The sequence below is a fragment of the Zalophus californianus genome, chromosome 3, assembly GCF_009762305.2.
Source record: "Zalophus californianus isolate mZalCal1 chromosome 3, mZalCal1.pri.v2, whole genome shotgun sequence".
NCBI lineage: Eukaryota > Metazoa > Chordata > Mammalia > Carnivora > Otariidae > Zalophus > Zalophus californianus.
This window is the reverse complement of record NC_045597.1, coordinates 160,475,696-160,495,625: the sequence shown is the minus strand read 5'-3', so window position 1 is coordinate 160,495,625 and position 19,930 is coordinate 160,475,696. Positions and strand designations below refer to the sequence as shown.

General features: G+C 41.7%; 2 protein-coding genes across 5 annotated transcripts in view; one reads left to right on the top strand and one right to left on the bottom strand.

Moving 5' to 3' along the window:
- Window positions 1-19,930, bottom strand: part of AOX1 (aldehyde oxidase 1) — a 79,181-nt gene that overhangs the window by 37,415 nt on the left and 21,836 nt on the right. For all 4 annotated transcript variants that reach the window (XM_027589612.2, XM_027589610.2, XM_027589611.2 and 1 more), the window contains 12 exons: window positions 19,769-19,849; window positions 19,035-19,179; window positions 18,065-18,157; window positions 16,899-17,050; window positions 16,615-16,708; window positions 15,187-15,296; window positions 14,006-14,190; window positions 12,844-13,006; window positions 11,296-11,388; window positions 5,222-5,391; window positions 4,443-4,569; window positions 1,515-1,637 (listed from right to left, as the gene is read on the bottom strand). In XM_027589612.2, the coding sequence (XP_027445413.1) occupies window positions 1,515-1,637; window positions 4,443-4,569; window positions 5,222-5,391; window positions 11,296-11,388; window positions 12,844-13,006; window positions 14,006-14,190; window positions 15,187-15,296; window positions 16,615-16,708; window positions 16,899-17,050; window positions 18,065-18,157; window positions 19,035-19,179; window positions 19,769-19,849 (1,536 nt within the window). The remainder of the gene's footprint in view (window positions 1-1,514; window positions 1,638-4,442; window positions 4,570-5,221; window positions 5,392-11,295; window positions 11,389-12,843; window positions 13,007-14,005; window positions 14,191-15,186; window positions 15,297-16,614; window positions 16,709-16,898; window positions 17,051-18,064; window positions 18,158-19,034; window positions 19,180-19,768; window positions 19,850-19,930) is intronic.
- LOC113919831 (nuclear speckle splicing regulatory protein 1-like) lies at window positions 6,543-8,234 on the top strand. The gene is given in 4 exon segments (XM_035726686.1): window positions 6,543-6,563; window positions 6,565-6,790; window positions 6,793-6,911; window positions 6,913-8,234. Coding segments are annotated over 4 exon segments (1,674 nt in total). The 3' UTR covers window positions 8,221-8,234.

Here is a 19,930-nt window from a genome sequence, read left to right as displayed (position 1 = left end):
GGCAAACAACTGAGGATCTGCCAGGTGGAGTGAGGGCAGGTGAGGAGAACGGTGGCATCTGTTTACTTGTTTGGAAATTCATTTGGCTGGCAGGTGGGGGCAGGGAAGAGAAGACACTTAGCCACCAGTACTGGGCAAAGGACTGTAAACAAAATTTTGATGAAGTATCATGTAAATACTTTCTTATGAAAAGTAATTAAGAAATTATTTCTTAGTTAGAAGTACCTCTAAAACAGAATGCTGGGGACTGAGTGTATAAAGCAGGCAAATGCAGCAGGCAACATCTGACTAAAAAGGGAAGAGAACATTGGAATCTGAAACCGGCCAGGAAAATTGGGGAAGCTTTATCACTCCTTGACTCCAGCTTAATTTCTGTATGTTTGTCTTCTTGACATGATTTTATTTTACTTTTAAAACACTGAGAACACTGTCCAGAAACAAATGCTATGTTTCTAGGAATAAAGCAGCATGATAGGAAACACACCAAAGCCAAGTTCTTCTGGAGACACTAGTCTGAGCCAAGTCAGTTTCTCATTCTCTGCCAGAGGGCACGCTAGTCACCTAGAGAACAGCTGATTCATTTTGTTGTGAAGGTAATGTATTCCCAGAGTCCATGGAGTCTGTCTGTGCTGAATCTAATCTATTCATGCTGCTTTCCCAACGTGCATGCTTTCATTATTTAGTAAATTATAAGAACCAATGAAATGGATGCAGAAGAACACCCTATCATTTCATGGAGATGAGTCTTATAATCTCTATAAATCTCTAACTTCTTTCTAAAAAAACAGGATAGAAAATGCAATTCTCCAATTGGTGTAAGTGGTCAAAATACCGACAGGCATCACAGGATTCTATTCCTCATACTCACTTAAGATATGCACTGAAGAATCTAAAGAGTGTCTCTAGTATTTGCTGCACAGAGCATCTTGCTGATTCCTGCACGCCCCCAACAAAGTCCGGGTGCCGGTGAACCCAGGGTCCCGGACACTGCTGCCTGCCCATGCAGCACTCCTCTCACCAGTCCCCTTCAGGGATCAGATTTCTTTTTACGTCTCCATCCCCTCCTACCCCACTGTGGCCCATACACTTCAAAAGAAATCTACCCCCCCCCCCCCCCCCCCCCGCCCGGCAATAACCAACAGGTCCGCCATTCCTCTGGCTAATCATTCATTCAGAGATGGGTGTGTGACCTCAGTGGCCTGATAAGGCTGGATCTCAGGACTGGAGCCTGGAATGCTGGGACAATGCTGCTCTCTCCTCCCTGGACATGGACAAGAAGCTCCTGGCTGCCATCTTGTGACTGCAGGGGCTAAGGCGTGGACTGTGGGCAGCAGAGAGGAGAGGCACAAAACCAGGTTCTTTGCCAACACTGATACAGTCCAGGGCCAACAAAGCCCCTAAGTATTGCACATCACTTGGAGTCAGATTTTCTTTCCTGTCACTGTAGGCGAAAAGCATTTTAACGGCTCCCCTGGGGAAATGTGCTCTTCTGACCCCACCCTTGCACTCATTACCTCGATTGTCAGGATCAGTGGCTGCAAATCTTGGTAGACAACCTTCACTCGCTGAGCCGCTCGCTTTGCCTGAAGCTCGGACTCTGCGATCACGGCGCAGATGAGCTGGCCCACACAGGACACCTACAACACAGACAGACTTCTGTGCTCAGGGAGCGCAGGTGCCAGGCCCCCGCCTTTCATTCCTTTTCCTCCTCCCCGCTAGCACAGAGCCAGACATACAGTACAGAGCCCCTTCACATGTGCAGTGCAGCTGTTACAAAGGCCCTGGTGAGAAAGCACATTTGTCAGAGCTGCCCTGCTGACCCTAGTGCTGGAGGAGGCCACTGACAAGACGTGATCCCTGGCTGACCCTTGAGCTTGATGCAGGCAAATGGAGGCTCCTCACTCCTTCCCTGTCCTTAAGACTGTACGGTTTCCACACTAGGAACTGTTTCAAGGATGGAGCCTTAGAGTAAGGTGTGGTACAGACCATCTGGATGGCCCAGTTAAGGCCACACATACAAACTGGCAGATGGGTGCAGAGATCTACTAGTCTTGTGGCTGCCTAAGATAAGCCTCAGAAGTTCCCTTTCTTATCCAAACCACTCCCTACCAATCTGGAGGGGTCCGCCTCTTTGAGCGGTTTCTTTTCGCCCTGTGTGGGTGGGCACCAACACCCAGGCTCCAGGGGAGCTCAGGTCTTTGTGCTGCCTTCCCTGGCAGAAGTGGCTGACGAGGGGCAGGAGTGACTGTTACACAGCAGACTCAGGCTCCAGGCCAACGCACTGGGGCCCGAGGGTGGGGGCGGGGCCCGAGGAGAGCCAGTCACTTGGCTTGACCTGTGGCTGCCACCAGGATCAGGGCCACCCTGGGAGGAAGCTTCTGGAAAGGGAGGACCTGAAGGTCATAGCCCATCTCATCAGACACGACGGAGGGAGAAAAGGAAAACACAACACTGTTAGTGAGCAAATCTCTGTCCCAAACCTTGGTGGCGCACAGGCTCGTCCTGAAGACACTGAGCCTGTAACTAGCCAAGACATAAGCAAGCAGAGAGCATCCGCTTCATCGTTTCACCTGCAGGGGGCGCAGGGGCCTAAGGAGTTCACACAGGCAGAAAATTGATGGGAACAAAAAATAAGGCTCCAGAAAGGGAAAATAGGACTGGAAGAATTCACCATGACTGCTCCGTTCTCTCTCACCTTAAACCATGATCACAATTCAAATTTAATCACTCATTTTAAAACTGACTTTAAACTATTAAATCTTTTCTACGATGAGCACATAGTTTTGTCATCAGAAAAAACTGTGGTAGTAAAAAAGTTAAATCTAGCATACGTGCGGGCACGCACACCCACACCCACACACAAAAGTATGTTTGCTGGGTGTGGATGGGTGGGGACAGTGGGGAGATAAGTGAAGAGGAAAGCTGAAATGTTGACAATTGTTGAAGCTGGGGGATGGGTCTATGGGGATTCATCGTACTATTCTCTATTTTTATGTATGTTTAAAAGTTCTACAGTGAAAGATTTTTTAAAAAGATTTTATTTATTTATTTGACAGAGAGAGACACAGCGAGAGAGGGAACACAAGCAGGGGGAGTGGGAGAGTGAGAAGCAGGCTTCCCGCTGAGCAGGGAGCCCCACACGGGGCTCAATCCCAGGACCCTGGGATCATGACCAGGGCTGAAGGCAGACGCTTAATGACTGAGCCACCCTGTAGTGAAAAGATTTTTTTAAAGGCCTAACTTTAAAAAGGAATTAAACTAACAAAGGCATTCACGATGGTTCCACGCTCCACTCTGCACGATGTCTGGGTTTGCCCCAGTGACCTGGCACACAGATGTGCCCCTGAGATGCTCATCATCAACATCGGCACACCTCCCAGTGGAAGTACTATCGTGCAGCTCAGAAAGGTTTTGCTTGTTTAATTAACATTTGGCAAATTCTCACTGTCTTCCGCAAGCCCCACACAGCCCTGCCTCAGTCATCAAGATTTCATTTTTATCAACTAAATCAGCCAGCAAGAGCCAGAAGTAGGGACTGTTACAGGAGGAAGCTCTTTGGTGTCAACACTGAACTGAGAAGCCTGAGTTAGGCAGAAAACCTGCTGAACACTGCCCTTGTTGCATTTTCTGAAAACTTAAGTCACAATAGCCAAATCATTTTGAATCATCTGCAACTTTTAAATGGCCACAGTGCTATCACTGTTCCTCTACCCTGCTACATGGGAAGCAGTGTGAGGACTATGCAAATGAATCAAACATAGGGTCTCACTCAAGGACTTTTATTAGGTAGGGGAGATACATAAGACAAAGGAATAAATAAGTAAGCTTAATACAAAGTTGAAGTGCATTAAAGGTCTGCTTCACCTCCTCTGGACTTTAAGCTCTGTAAGGGTAAGGACCACCCGGGTCTTATTCAGCTATGGTGGCCAGCCACATTAAGTGCTCACTTAAAAACGCCTCTTGAATACATGGCAGTATACACAAATGAGTCAGACCAAGTTCAGAAAGGGAGACAGAATTCTCGTATTAAAGGATAAGAAAAGGGGCGCCTGGGTGGCTCAGTCAGTTAAGCTTCCAACTCTTGGTTTCGGCTCAGGTCCTGATCTCAGGGTCATGAGATTGAGCCCCACATTGAGCTCCGTGCTGGGTGTGGAGTCTGCTTAAGATTCCTCTCTTTTCTCTCTCCCTCTGCCCCTTCCTCTCTAGTAGTAAGATTACTACTAGAAAATAGGAAAACACCAAGCATCTTTTATAGAGCTAGTCAACTTCTTTTCTTATGTGGAAAATGAATATATTTGAGTTCATTCACCATTAGAATATGGTGTTTCAAAGAATTATTGGAATTTTTTATGATGTGCCAAACTTGAAGCCATCTTTAAGAAAACAGGCAATGCCATTAACTGAGGAAATTATTTTTGAAACAGAAAGCAAAAATGCCGTACCTCCTCTGTCCTCAGAAGTTCCTCCTGTTTGGTTAAAATGCAGAAGGAGTTTACGCCACGAAGATGTTCCTCAGTCACAATGTCCACCACGCCAGGTAGGCTGAGAGCTTCTGACAAATCAATAGACCTAGATGAGAACACACAGAGCAGGTCCTCAGAGAAGCCCCCAGCCTGAAGACCATGGAGAACATGCTTAATTGGAGAATAAGATATTCGAGTGGTAAGATACACCCAGCTCTAATAGTTCTTGCCAGACCATGGTAACAAATTCCTGGGACAATGAAGCTATTACTTGAACTTGAATGAAGCTGACTTTGAGCAATGCAGGGGTTAGGGATACTGATCCCCTACACAGTTGAAAATCTGCATACAACTTTTATTCCTCCAAAATGTAACTACTAATAGCCTACTATTGACCAGAAGCCTTATTAATAACATCAACAGTGAATGAACACATATTTTACATGTTATATGTCTTATATACTGTATTTTTTTTACAATAATCTGGAAAAAAGAAAATGTTTTCATAGTACTACCATTAAAAAAAAAAAAACCCACACACAAGCAGACCTGCACAGTTCAAACCCGTGTTGTTCAAGGGCCAACTGTATCTGGAGGGACAAATTGTAGTAAATCCTACATTTTGATCTAATTTCCCTTCTAATCTGCAATGGATATTGCCAACAAATAGCCTATCCTCTTTGTACCATTACTTATCACTTATGTGAGTTGGACGAAAAGGCAATAATTAATATCTAATTAGGAACTTCATCACTTACACAATCTTAGCATGAGCTCTTGAACTTGTTACAAAAGACAAGAAAAGTTCCCGGTCCACTGTAGGCATGTCGTCACAGTAGATGGCTTCACCCGTGGCATGTTTAATACCAGACAGATGCATGATAGGATGGCCAATTGGGTCTTGAGGAAGCTGCTTTGAGTCTGGACTCTGTTTAATCAGTAACCAACATATCATTTTTATAATATTATGCACATCTCCCATAAGAAGGTAGCTATGCAATTTACATCCAAGCCAGAACACTTTTGAAACTGAAAATAGTCACTGTTTAATAATAACACCAGGACAATAAGCCTATTTCAGTAATAGAGTAGGCAAACTGGGATGTATAGTCATGATATTGTTCTTACTTTTTTCCTCCTTTTCCTAAATATAGAACACAAATATCTCTAATGCAAATTCCATTTATGTAAGTAAATGAATATAAATATTTCTTCCTAAAAATGTAAAATTATATCTTCTTGTTAATGCTCCCATATTTCTTTCAATTTTATTATCAAAATTATTTTACCATTGTATCTAAGCAATGGCATATATAACGTTTTTCAGAAGAGCATGATGATATCATGACTATGTTTTATAAAATATTGAGGGCATGCTGTCATGCTCTATTCCAAGTGAGGAAGTTAAGAAATAATTGGTAAAACTCGTAACTTAGACAATCTGATAAAGAATGAAGACAAACGGACCTGCATTTTGAGGAATGATTTACTAATGTTACTCTTTCTTAGAGACCCATGGAATAAAATGTCTTGCTACTGGTTCTTTAAATACCTTAAATATGTTTCATTAACCAAAGCGGACATTAAGAAACATGATGTCTTCCCCAGTATTTCAAATATGAGAGAGTTGTTAGCTTTCCTAGTTGGCTGGTTATTGGGAGAAGACCTGGACGTATGAAGAAAGAGGGGTTAAGGGATAGGACAGAGACCAAGCTTGGAGCCCAGCATGAAGGCTATGGCTGCTAAGGGGGCTGGTGATGAGAGTGTGGGTGGTGGAAATTCCAGGATGAAGATAACTGAAATACTTCTCCGATGCCCTCTGCTGCTCATGGGACTCAAGAAGAGTGGTCCTGGTTCACTGCCAACCTACTTGAAGGACTCAAAAAATAAATCTTTGGCTTGAGAGACCAGAGGCTGTCCAGGCAGGGGGCAGGCCTAGAGCATCGAGATGGCAAAGGAGAGTGGCACATGTATTTGAAAACATGTTCAGCATTTTTACTGGTTATTGGGAAAAAATAAAAACCTACTGTCTTCATAATATAAATGACAGTAAAATATCAGCCAGGAGATGGGAGCAAGATGGCGATTCCGGGCAGGCAGTAATGGGCTTATTTTGCCAAAGAAAGCACAGCAGTTGCACCCTGTTTTGCAAAAACCATCAGTGTTTGGGAATGATTCTGATGATGATGATGAGACCTCCGTGAGTGAAAGCCTTCAGAGGGAAGCTGCTAAGAAGCAAGCAATGAAACAGACCAAACTAGAAATCCAGAAGGCCCTGGCAGAAGATTCCACTGTATATGAATATGACAGTATTTATGATGAAATGCAGAAAAAAAGGAGGAAAATAATCCCAAATTGCTTTTGGGAAAAGACCAAAAGCCCAAGTATATTCAAAACCTACTAAAAGCAGTTGAGATCAGAAAAAAGGAACAGGAAAAGAGAATGGAAAAAAAAAATACAGAGAGAAAGAGAAATGGAGAAGGGAGAATTTGATGATAAGGAGGCATTTGTGACATCTGCCTATAAGAAAAAACTGCAAGAGAGAGCTGAAGAGGAAGAAAGAGAAAAAAGGGCTGCTGCACTCGAAGCACGTTTGGACATAACCAAGCAGAAAGATCTCAGTGGATTTTATAGACACCTATTAAATCAAGCAGTTGGTGAAGAGGAAGTACCTACATGCAGCTTTCGTGAAGCCAGGTCTGGGATAAAGGAAGAGAAATCAAGGGGTTATTCTGATGAAGTAAGTTCGGAGAACAGAATACCACGTGAGAAATGCAGTCTCCAAACTGTTGTGCAAGCAGAGGAAAACCCAGATGCAGACTGTGACTTTTATGCTCATAGTGAGGATGATGAAATGGAAGAAAATAATAAAGTGAACTGCAGAATGAAAAAGGTCACAGAGACCTCCGAGAGTGACTCCAAGCATCAGAGAAATCAAGCGCACTCACGGTCTTCTAGTGAAGAAAGAGAGCATGGTACCAAATGCCACACAAAAAGGTCCAAGTCAGGAGTTCAGGAGAAAAGGGAAGATCAGCACCAAGGGAGACAATCCAGGGATCATGAGAACTATTACACTGACCGTGGTTTCCGAAAAGAAAAGAAGGATTCTCAGAGGCACAGAGAGGTCAGTCACAGAGCTTCTCACTGGAAGAGGAATGAACACGAAGATAAACTGAGGGGAAGAGACCAAAGAGAAAGAAATGACAGAGATTGGAAAAGGGAGAAAGACAGGGAGAAATACTCCCCAAGAGAACAAGAAAGAGATAGACCACGGAATGATCATGACCGACACAGTGAGAAAGGAGGAGAGAAGGAAGAGAAAAGCAAAGAAAAGGAAGAGCGTATGAAAGCAAGGAAAGACAGAAATGAAAACAGTGGTAAGTACAGAGATCGAGAACGAGAAATAAGTGTTCAGTCTTCGGAAAGAAGCCGAGACAAAAAAGAAAGCAGCCCAAATTCTAGGGCAAAGGATAGGTTTCTTGACTGGGAAAGATCCAATAAAATGAGAAATATGGAAAAGGACAAAGAAAGAAACCCAGAAAAACCCACCAGTTCTGAAACATCCCTGGGAGCAAAACACATACTCACGGAGGGAGGCCAAGAGATGGGCAGAGAACAAGAGAGACCACGTGAGGTGGGGAACAAGTTCGCAAAGCGAAGCAATGAAGAGACTGTAATGTCGGCTAGAGACAGGTACCTGGCCAGGCAAATGGCACGGGTTAATGCAAAGACATATATTGAGAAAGAAGACGACTGATAACTGCCCAAATAGAAAGACCTGTGGAAGCACAAAAATTGTAACTCCTTGACCATGCTGTGTGAAGGCACAAAGGAGTGTGTTAACAGTGGTTGGGAGGGTGTTTTTTAATATATTTTCAGAATTCATTTTTGGTTTAAGTAAAAAATAAGTCCTTTTTTCTTGAATGTTGAGTGAATTGATATATATATTACCAATACCACATTCTTGGTTGTATTCAGGCAACTTAAAGAATGTTACGTCCCTATAGTTATTTAATGAGGAAAATGGGCTCCACTGTAGCCATTAAAAAATAATTCAAACAACTCCCCTAATAATGTTGGTTTTGTTGCAGGGAGGTGTTAGGCTTATAAATACTGTATTCTAGATAAAAATATGGATTTGAGGGGCTCCTGGGTGGCTCAGTCTTTAAGCGTCTGCCTTCGGCTCGGGTCATGATCCCAGGGTGGTCGGATCAAGCCCCTCATCAGGCTCTCTGCTCCGCGGGAAGCCTGCTTCTCCCTCTCCCACTCCCCCTACTTGTGTTCCCTCTCTCACTGTCTCTCTCTGTCAAATAAATAAATAAAATCTTTTAATTAAAAAAAATAAATAAAATAAAAATAAAATATCAGCCAAATGTTGACTGACAACTATATGCAGAAAGTAGAGTGATTTCTAAAATTAACTTGGTACACGACACATGTGTGGATGCTATGAACTTACTCCTTTCTCACACAAAATTTACTGTTTTACAGTAAAATATACACTTACCCATAGGCATACTTTTAGTGTCCATATTTGTTTCATTTAAACGTAAACTTCAATTTTGTAGTTACTAGAACATAATGCACAACTAGAAAGCAGAAGATTATGAAGAAAAATAATTTAGGACTTGACCCAGGCACCGTTAAATAAAGATAGACATTAGGCCATGAATGTAGGCAAAGAGGGAAACTGAGAGGAAATTTTACATATGGGGATGGAAGGGGATCTGAAGCAGCTCCCACATACACCAGCCCCAGTGACACAGCTCATTGCTCTGTCCTCAGGACCAAATGCTCTCAGCAGGCCTTTGGTCTCTCTCCTTTGAGAAGCTGAGATGGTGATCAAGAGAAAAAAAAATGTTATGAGTGCTCCATCAAGTATGGTTTTTTGTGTTCCAGATGGTGAGGATCAACTCCCTCTGTAAATACCCACAACGTGTCATGCTAGGGTTCCGTGGCGGGCTTGCAACTTGAACATTTGAGTAAAAAATCACCCACATTTTTTTTTTTTAATCCTAAGGGATTTTTTTTCCATCCTGAAGAGCAAAATTCCAGGTAATTCATAAGCTTAAACATTAAGGAAACACATCCTTAAGTACCTGTGAAGGCTCTGGGAGTTTTCTACAACATAATACTTTTTATTGTCAATAATGAAACACAACATAGCATTGAAAAAAAAAGCCTTTTGAAATCCTGCTAGGTGAGGCCTGAGAAAAGATTGAAGAAAAATCCCAAAATATATCTTTTTACTAGTCTATAATAAAAAATGCAGCTGATTATTTTAGCTGAAGATATACTTTTTTTTTTTTTTTGGTAGTTAGTTGGGGTGAATCTACCAGTGAAAGAGGCTGTACCCGACTCCTTATTTCTGCTTGTTATGTGGCTGAAGGGACCACAGAGGAATGAATTTGTCTCTTCAAAATGGTGATCTCCTGAAACGGTGTCAAAATACTTTCAAAGGAAATGAACTGATTTGGGGAGAAATGTTTGTCATGAGAGCTGAAGATGCTCTAGCAATGCAGATATTTGTGTGTGTGTAAAAAAACCACAGGAAAACAAAAAGAAAACTCATCTCTGTGGGAGATAAACTGCTTCCAAAATTCGGCCTTGCACTCTATAATAACAAGCTCCCTTTTTTGACTATCTACTGTGTGAAGATTGTCACTTTTCTATGGATGATTTGAATGCCCATTAATTTGTTGTTGTTGTTCCTTTCAGAGGTTTATTCCATCGTGAAGGTAAGGTTAGGGTATTCATAAGCTGAAGGTTGCAGCTTCCATATTTTGCAGAATACCAGGAAAGATTGCAGCTTTTTAAAACTTTCAATATCATCACTTTCAATGGAGTTTGGTGTCCTTAAATTTTTGAACATCCTGAACCTAAAACCTCAAGAGATATATACCAACTGCAACGTTCATTATGACATACCGTCCCCAGCTTTTACAACTAAATCCAGCAATAGATTCAATGAACTGATGCTTTCAAAAGCCTCCTCATGTTCTTGACTGAATAAAACTCTCAAGGTAAAGCTTCTTGATAATAATTTCAAGGAAAAACACATCAAATCTTATCCAGTTTACCAACAGGATGACTTCAGGAGGCATTTTTATGATGTTGTGGTGGAAAACTCCATTTGAAAGTCATGAGGAATTCTGTTCTAATAGCTTTCATTAGGAGCGCTTGAATAGCTCTTAGACCTTAGTGTGATTCAAACTCTAAATGTAACTCACAGAAAAGATACCTGGAGAATAGAGACTGGGGAAGCAAACTTGTTTTTTAATTTAAATTCAATTAACCAACATACAGTACATCATTAGTCTCAGATGTAGTGTTCAACAATGTATCCACTGCATATAGAATTGTTTATTCAAAAAAAAAAGTAAATCAGTAGCTCTTTTAAAAAACCATTACTGCATTTTCACCAACCTCCAAGGGCTGTGTTTCCTGCTCCTCTATAAATGAAATCAAAGCAGCCCCCCAGCCTTGACACAGAATGTGACTTTGGTTGTGCTCTGGCTTCCACAATGCCAAGGGCAGAAAGTGTATGGCAGGCTAGCCAGCTCATGCCTGTCAGTGGTACAAGGCCACAGAGTCAAACAGACGAACTTCAAGATCAAAGAAGACATTTTTTTAAAAACTGCCATTGCTAGTTTTATTTTTCATCATAATTTTTCATTAAGTTTGAAATTGTAATTAACACTATGGAAGGCTGAGTTCACCAGAAGGGGAGCTAGAGCTTAGAAAGCTTGAGAATCACTGTGAGGTTAGTGGAGTGTCCAGGTGAAGGAGTTATAGGCCAGGCCCTTTGAATTAAAAAAAAAATGCCACTCACCTGGTACTTGAATGTACTGCAATGATGTCTGGAATGAAGATCTTCTAAAGCACTCTCATACTTGTCTGCAAGGCTAGGATGGTGAACAGGGTCCTGAAAGGTAGAACCGTTGTAGATATTTAAAATAGGCCCGAATGGTCTTGGTAGGGAGGCTACCATGGTTCTTAACAAGGAACTCTACTTGGAAGTCTAACATGTAGCAGGTACTTGCTCTGCGCAGAACCCTGGGGGTAGCAACAGCTCCCTGACCATCAGGACACATGCTCTGGAAGGCCCATACCTAATACCACACATTATGAAGCACCAACTGAATACAGATCACTGACTTGCAACATCTTTATGTTTCTTATGATCCTCTCATATGCTTTCCTAAATGATTTGAGGACTTACAAACTAATAAAACAGGAAGATAGGAGCTAAGTAAATAAAATGGAAAGGAAGAGAATCTTCAAGCCGGAAAAAGTGAGAGCCAAAACACATCACTGCGAAGGAATGTGAAACTGTGTTGCACCACCTGGTCAACAGGGGAGGAAGGAAAATGCAGAGGGCTATATGCCTGCCACAACTCCACAGAAGGAAGCTGCCCAGGGCCCTAGGAGGAACACTTTTGGGAACTGAGAGAAATGGATCACTGGGTCTTTATACAAGACTTTCAACAGTATACGTAATGATTATTTTTTACAATTAAAAAATTTTAGTATAAAAATTAAAGCCAACAAAGGCTACTATTTTTAATAGAGCAATATTGACTAGAGGAGGTTGAATGGAAGGCAAAAGACTACAAGGTAGAAGCTTTAAGTGGTATCACTTGATTTACCCAAGAAATTGTATTAGTTTGCTATTAATTTGAAGAGTCTACAGTTGACTTTATTTTTCCTCCTTTGAGTGCCTGGTGAGAGTATGTCACTTATACACTGTCAATCTTCCATTCTCAGAAACTGGATATAACCCTTTTGGTTCTTAGTTGACTCCATCTATAATAAAAAAATACCCTCAGAAGCAATATTAAGAGAAAACTTTGTGACTCTTATTAAAGGGGTCATACCGCTTTAATTTCTATACCACATTTCTATATTTCTATACCACATGAAGACCGTTCTTGGCTTCTAGTCTAGTTTGGTCAGCTGGTTGTAGCATGGGATTAATGAGGCCAGTATGCTTCAAGTTCCCTTTGGGTCCAGAAAATTTATTCAGAGAAACCCTTTTAGCTGTGTCCTCCCTAGCCAACAATCTTGTAACTGTTTGGCACGAGGGAGACCAGTAAAAGAATGCCTGGGTGATCACTACTATCACCAAGACGACTACAAGGCGACGACTACAAGGCAGTCTTCCCATGTACCTCTGAAGCACTAGGGACCTACTGAGCCCTTTTCCTGTGATGATCCATTTCACAATAACCTGTGGAGTGGCTGCCATCATCATCTTATAGGTGAGAGAAATGAAGCTGAATCCAGAGAAGAGAGTCAAATGCGTGAAGGTGACCCAACAAGTGGGAGAGATGTTCTACTGAAAGTATGTTCAAATCATGAATGTGGTCGTTCCATTTACCATCCTCTTCAGAATCTGTGACACTTCCAGGTAGAACTTGAAGAGGAAGCTGATGATGAGAGTCCTCTTGAATTCCACCCTCCCGCCCGGAGCTGAGCCTGGAAGGGTAACTTCGTCCAGAACCAGCCTGCAAGCTGCATCCAGCATCTCTTCATTCCAGGGCCTATGGGAATCAAAGAGAAGACTCATTACCTCACAGGCTCAGCTCGTGTGTGAGACAAATAATGACAGTGGAATGCAGGGAATAAGAATAAAAGCTCCACAGCTGGGCAACCCACGTTCAAATCACAGTCCTTGACTCTCAAGGTGTCTGGCCCAGGCCCACCACTTCCTCATCAGTAAAAGTAGAATGAGAGTAGAACTTACCTCCTGGAATGTCATGAGAAAGAAATGACAACTTGTGTTAAGTCGTTACCCCAGCAGTAACTGACCCCTATATCACTAGAATATTTACCGCATGCCTGGTCCTGTTGTAAGCACCTTGTATATATTCACTCATTTAATCCTATGAGGTGGGGATGATTATCGCCCTTTGACAGAGAAGGAAAGGCTCTGTAAGGTTAAGTAAGCTGACTGCGATCACATAGTTAATTGGGGTTGACTGAGTTCATACTTTTAACCATTCCCCTTTGTTTACCTTTGAAATGGTAACTGATAACCCAGTAAATGCTCCAGAAATATCAGCTATTAGTATTATCTATAGAAACAAAAGTCATGTAAGCAATGACTTTAGCCATTTATTATAAAACAAACTCCCACAGTCTATTTTTTATCGTGGTAAATTATTCTCTCATGGTAGAAAATGCGTATTTTCTTATTTTGCTTACTGTGTCTACTGTACAATTGGGAGATGGGGTCTCTCCCTCTTTCCTTCTCCGTCCCTCTGCCCTCTCTGTCACACACACGCACACGCGCACACACACACGCACGGGCGCGCTCGCGCGCACACGCACGCACACACGCACGCGCACGCACGCACACAGACTACGTGATGCCCACTTCAGAATTCACTCTCATCAAGACACATGGAAATCATCATGAGATTGTACTGGAATCCCATGCCATTAAATAGGAAGGTAGTGAGGCTTTTTCTTCTTGTAACTGTGTGCTACCACACACAGAGCTGCTGCAGTACTTGGAGTCTGAGGACAGGATGCCGTACCTTCCGGCGAGTTCCTGACAGGAATTCTTGGCACAGACAGTGGTCGGACCGACGCCTCCATAGGAGATGGATAACTCTCTGATGATGCCACCCCCTTCTCCAAAAAAGACTCTCATTCCCGAATTGACGATGGCGAGAGCATTCTGTTGCCGCTGGGCTTGTCGGAAGCCTGACACAAATTCCCACTAAAGGCGAAAGTTAGGTGGCATGTGCAGAAATACAGTGAGTGACCACGACGCACAAAACAGTTTATGTACACTGCCTCTCGGGCCCTTGTCACACTCTGTTATGGGCTGCACCGTGTCCCCTAAAATTGCTATGTTAAAGTCCTAACCCCCAGTACTCCAGAACGGGACTGTAATTGGAGACTCTGTCTTTAAAGAGGTATTTACATTAAAATGAGGTAATTACGGTGGGCTCTCATCTAACAGGATGGTGTCCTCACAAGCGTTAATTTGGACATAAGCAGGGAAAACCATGGGAAGACACGGGAGAACATGCTCATCTATGAGCCAAGGAGAGAAGCCTCTAAAGAAACTGATCTTGCTGACATGTTGATATCAGGCTTCTAGCCTTCCGAATTGTGAGAAAATAAAGTTCTGTTGTTTAAGCCACTCAGCCTATGGTTCCTTACGATGGCAGCCCTAGCAAACTACTACACCCTTCAAGGCAGGCTTGATTATTCCCATTTTATAGATGAGGAATTTAAGCCTCAGAGTGCTTTGGTAGTAAGTTCAGGTCACAGATCCTGAAACCAGGATTCAGTCTTGAGTCTGAATTCACTTTGAGTCCAAAGTCCTTCCTTCCCCTAAGTTCTATTGGAAGTGCATTTTTTTTAAGCCTCTTTCAAACCCCAAGATATAGGCAGAGAATATTTTCAAGTCTTCTTTAGGGAAAAGCCTTATGGGTCAAAGAATTTATAAACATCTATAGGGAAGTAACTTCAGAGTTTGGGTTAGGTAGAGACAGAAACAGAGACAGAGAGGCAGACAGAGAATGGTTGAGACAAAGGTCTCTTGATTCTAGGGATGATCAGGGAACGCATAACACAAGTAAAAAGTACTCACAAATACTGTAATCTCCCCTATAAATAGTCAACACCTTTTCTTAACTCACCATGTGTTGGAATTAACAAGCTTCAGACTCACAGTGAAAGCACGAGACTGAAAGGACATTCTCACCTTCCTCGAGTGGGGTATGTTCACTGAGATTAAGACCTCTTCAGGCTTCAGATCTGTGCTGGGGCACCTTCTGAGAAACTCCTCGTTTAAAGGAACCTGTCGTTTTCCTTCTGTGGAAAGAAATGACACTTTCCTGGAATCTGTTCTGTTAAACAATAAAACTTTGGAAACAATTCTACCAAATATCTGATGAAACTGGTTGTCTGGGAAAAGAAGTGTTCTTTCTATACTTAGCAAATCTTTCCCCCTACAATGGCATCTTGTGGCTAGGTCCCAACTGTGTTGTTGTTATTGTTTGCTTCTTTGCTTGCTTATAAGTAAAACTATCTAGCAGAGTAGTCCAGAGATCACATAGAACAGGACATGAACAGTCCTCTTCCCAAACAGCAAAATTCATTCTGAGCTTTGTAAGCAGGCAGTAGATAATAATATCCCTCTTGATATTCTGATCAAGTCACTCAACAAACATGTATTGTTTATAACCAGGAACCCTACTACGTTCAGTAATGAATAAATAAATTGCCTTTAATAAACGTATACTAGTGAAGTGCTGACTTATTTTTTTTATATCTTTCTCCAGCACCTAAAGAATTTCTGTTCTCCAGTCAATACATTGGGGGAGGAACCACTTAAAGCTATAATGTAGTATGACTTTAGGATGAAAGCTAATAAGCTTTTCATGTTTACATTCACAACACAAGATATGTTTCTCATCATATGATTGTTTTAAAGGGATGTTACTTGAACATACAACTCTAAATACTAACCTTCCTCCTTAAGAGAATTTTGTGGTTCAGGTGATATGAAGAGTAGGTATTTAACAATGCAGGTAATAGAAGGCTAGTCCATATTTTTAAATGAAAATAAAAACAGATTTATAAGGGACCAATTAGCAGTAACTATTAACCAAGTTGGAATAACAGAAATATATTAAAAGCCCTGGACTTTGTTCAAAAACAAAACTCATATAAACACAGAATGGAGCCCAACCATTTTCAACAAAAAAAGGTCTGTAGGCTTCCATCCGTGAACAATTAAGTATGAGCGCACAACATGACAGGGGTGCCACAACCCTCCTGTACCACCTGGAGAAAGTCTTCAACAAAGGGGCTCTGTAGTTCTCGACAGACTTTAGTTCTCTCTACTACTCAGGTCACAGCAGGACACTAACCAACAAAGCATGGCCAATGTTGGGTGACCAGTACAGGAAAATACCTAGCACACGGCCTCAAAAGAAAGCGATGAAGACATTGGAAGTGTATGGAATTAGGAACAGACTGGGCAAATTTCCAGCATCCAGAAAGGTGGAGAAAATTATTAATATTACAAAGAATAGTCATTTTCAAAACTGGACCTCCTGCCTCCCCAGAGGGAAAAACGGATAAGAGGAACAGGTTTAATAATCTCCAAGAAGGAATTGTCACTTACTTTTTGATAGCAAGTTGAGGGTACAGTTGCCCACGGCCAGGAGGGGATTCAGATCTGAATCTAGGTGCCTGCTCACGATATGGCCCCCTAAAGACTTTTTAAAATAATGAGTTATTTTCAATACCTTTTATATAATTATAAAAACACAATTGATAAAGTAAGGATTAAGCAAGGTTTTGGAGAATTATTTTTTGTCTGTTCTAAAAGAACAAAGAATGTCATGATTTGTCAGAGAGAGTCACGTAAGACATGTATGCCAGAGTTTACCATCATCAAACACATACAGCCATGTTCCTGATCTGAGATCCAGCCAGAGTTCCCAAATGCTTCAAGAGAGCTCGGTACATCTGTGTCTTCTCCTCTGGGAGGTTCTGGATTACTTCACCCAAGATGTACTTCACCTGAGTCAGGCTGAGGCCAGCACCTAAGGTCAGCTCTGAAGTGAAATCATTTATAATTAATGCAGTGTGATCACTGCTGACCTGTTAATGTCATTAGACCAAAGTTACAGACATGGGATCTTTTTCCTGGATACTTGCTGCTCTGCTTATTGATGGTAGTGGTGGTGGTGGTGATGGAGGCAGTGGTGGAGATTATGGAGGTGATGGTGGTGGTGGTGATGGAGGTGATGGAGATGGTGATGGAGGTGATGGGGCTGGTGATGATGGTGGTGGTGATGGAGGTGGAAGTGATGGTGGTGGTGGTTGTGATGGAGTTGGTGATGAAGGTGTAGAGGTGATGGAGGTGATGATGGAGGTGGTGCTGGTGGTAGTGTTAATGGAGGTGATGCTGGTGATGCTGGCGATGAAGGCAGAGGTGGTGGTAGTGATGAAGGTGATGTAGGCTAAATGTTTTTACTATGCTGAATGCTTCACAGAATCTCCTTGAAGCTTAAGAAATCTTTGAGAGAATAGCCCCATTTCACTGATGAAGAAACTGAGATTCAGAACTCAACTAAGTTCTCACAGCTAATATGCGAAATAGTCAAGAATTAGACTCCAGAGCAAGACTCCAAACCCACATTTATATTACTTCTCATCATTGTCATTAAATCAATTTCCTTTGTGGGAAGAGATGAGCCAGTCTGTAAACTGCTCAATACATAAACCTGCTCTCTTAACTACTGTGCTTCTGGAGAGCAAAGACTGTGTTCTATTTATCTTTATCATCTATCCAGGACTTAGCACAATACCCTTCATTGAACAGTTGCTACATTTCTCTGATAAGGCAGACATAGAACGTTTTTCAGCAGACTATTCAGACAATTAGTATTTCATGTAACTATAGAGAATTCTTCCCTGGGTCTCCTCCAGAATGTTATCATTTTTATAAGGAGAGAATCTCTGTATATTATAATTAGGAATAATTCTTTTTCTGCTTGTCTGCTGGACAAAGGACATAAATTGATTAATGAATGTGAACTAAGAAAACAGGGACCATAAGAACTCACCATTATGTGAACAGTTTGCAAAATTCAGTTCTTCAATTCCATCAGGAGAAATTATAACTGGGTGAAAGACACCCTTAAATTTCATATCAGGCCCTAAGGATTAGAAAAAAAATTTTTGAAGTTGTGATTAAAAGCAATTATCTTTGGGTGCCTGGGTGGCTCAATCAGTTAAGTGTCTGACTCTTGGCTTTGGTTCAGGTCACGATCTCAGGGTTGTGAGATTGAGCCCAGGGTGGGACTCCGTGCTGGGCGTGGAGCCTGCTTAAGATTCTCTCTCTCCCTCTGCCCCTCCTCCCCTGCTCACACAGTCTCTCTCTCTCTCTCTCTCAAAAAAAGTGATTATCTTTAAATACATAAAAATTACAGATCTTTCCATTGGTCTGCTCATTGCCAAATCACCCAGAGACAAGCCAGATGGACTTCCACTGAACTCGGAGGATACTTTGAACTCGTCAGCCTGAAGTCTTGGCTGACTAGTATGAGAGGACTTGTGGCATACTCAAAATTCTCTTTGGGAGGACACTGGGAGATTCCTCAAAGAAGTAGGCAGTCAAACTGAGTTCACAACAGACATAATAGAGAGACCCAGTAACTGCAGTGTAAGAAAACCATTTCATATCTATCAAGATACCACCGAAAAAGGAAACAAAGAGTAACTTCAAATATGAGCCCAAGATCAATCGCCACATGGAAAGAAAAGACAGCTGTCACTGGAACTGCTACTTCTGAGTTGTTATGAAGCAGATCTCCTGGGCGCAACTCTATGCACTGCTCTGATTCTGGGCAAGAGGAATTTACTTATGTCATGGAAGTTGTGAAAGTCTCTTGAGCAACCCCGAGGAAGTCAAGTCTAAACAATTAAAAGTGCTTTTTCAGACTGTTTTTCCTGAGAACATGTATATATGAGGTTCTTTCCTCCAAAGTCCCTTTCCTCAGTTCCCTCATAAGAGGTCCCTGGGGTTCTACGTACCTACAGAGGTGTTCCCCATGACAAGAGGGGCCTGAGGATAGTTGAATTTAGCTTCTAGAAGTGCCGTCAGGGTCGTTGGAGAAATCCATGTCATTCTATCACCACTAAAAATCCTGGTCCTTTGTGGTTGTTTCTCAGCCATTATCTGTTAAAACAGCAAGAGGGATTCAAGATCATCTCATGACAGCATTTTCACCTGTTTCTGCCCCATTTTGATAGGAAACAGAGAAAGGAAATGGAGATCTTTTTAAAAAATAAAATAAAAGTGACCTAAAAGTAAAACTTTACTAAGGACTCAGAGTTCAGATTAAACATATAAAAATATTTTATTCCTTCTGGAGACTGTTCTCCTATATCTACCTTTGCTGCTTTTATATCTCAAAGGAATTTATTTCAATATTTAAAAATATCTTAATATGCTTACTTTTGTCAAACCATTCTATGGAAGAATAAACTTCAAGAAAGCTGGAAGTAGAAAACATATCTACATTTATAAATGTTGTGATGACATTTTCTTATAGATACAATTTCTTGCTTTAACAGTCAACTATCCCCTCATGATGGCTCTACCCTCATTCACTCATCTCTGCCTTAGTCCCATACTATTTAGACCTTGGGTTAAGAATGGCAGATGGCATTTGCCAATCAATCACCTTCTGAAAGGATCCATAAACAATACCCTTCCTAAACATCTCACCACGAATTCCTCTATAATGAGCTCAACTTTGCCTTACCATTAGCTCTGGAGGAAATATCAATTCTTGAGTTGGATCCAATGGCAGAAACTCCTCTTCTGAGAAGAGTTTTGTACTTGTCTTTAAAAAAAAAAAAAAAAAAAAGAAAGTAACAGGAGTTATTATCATCAGACAACTCTAACTACTTTAAAATCTTTGTGG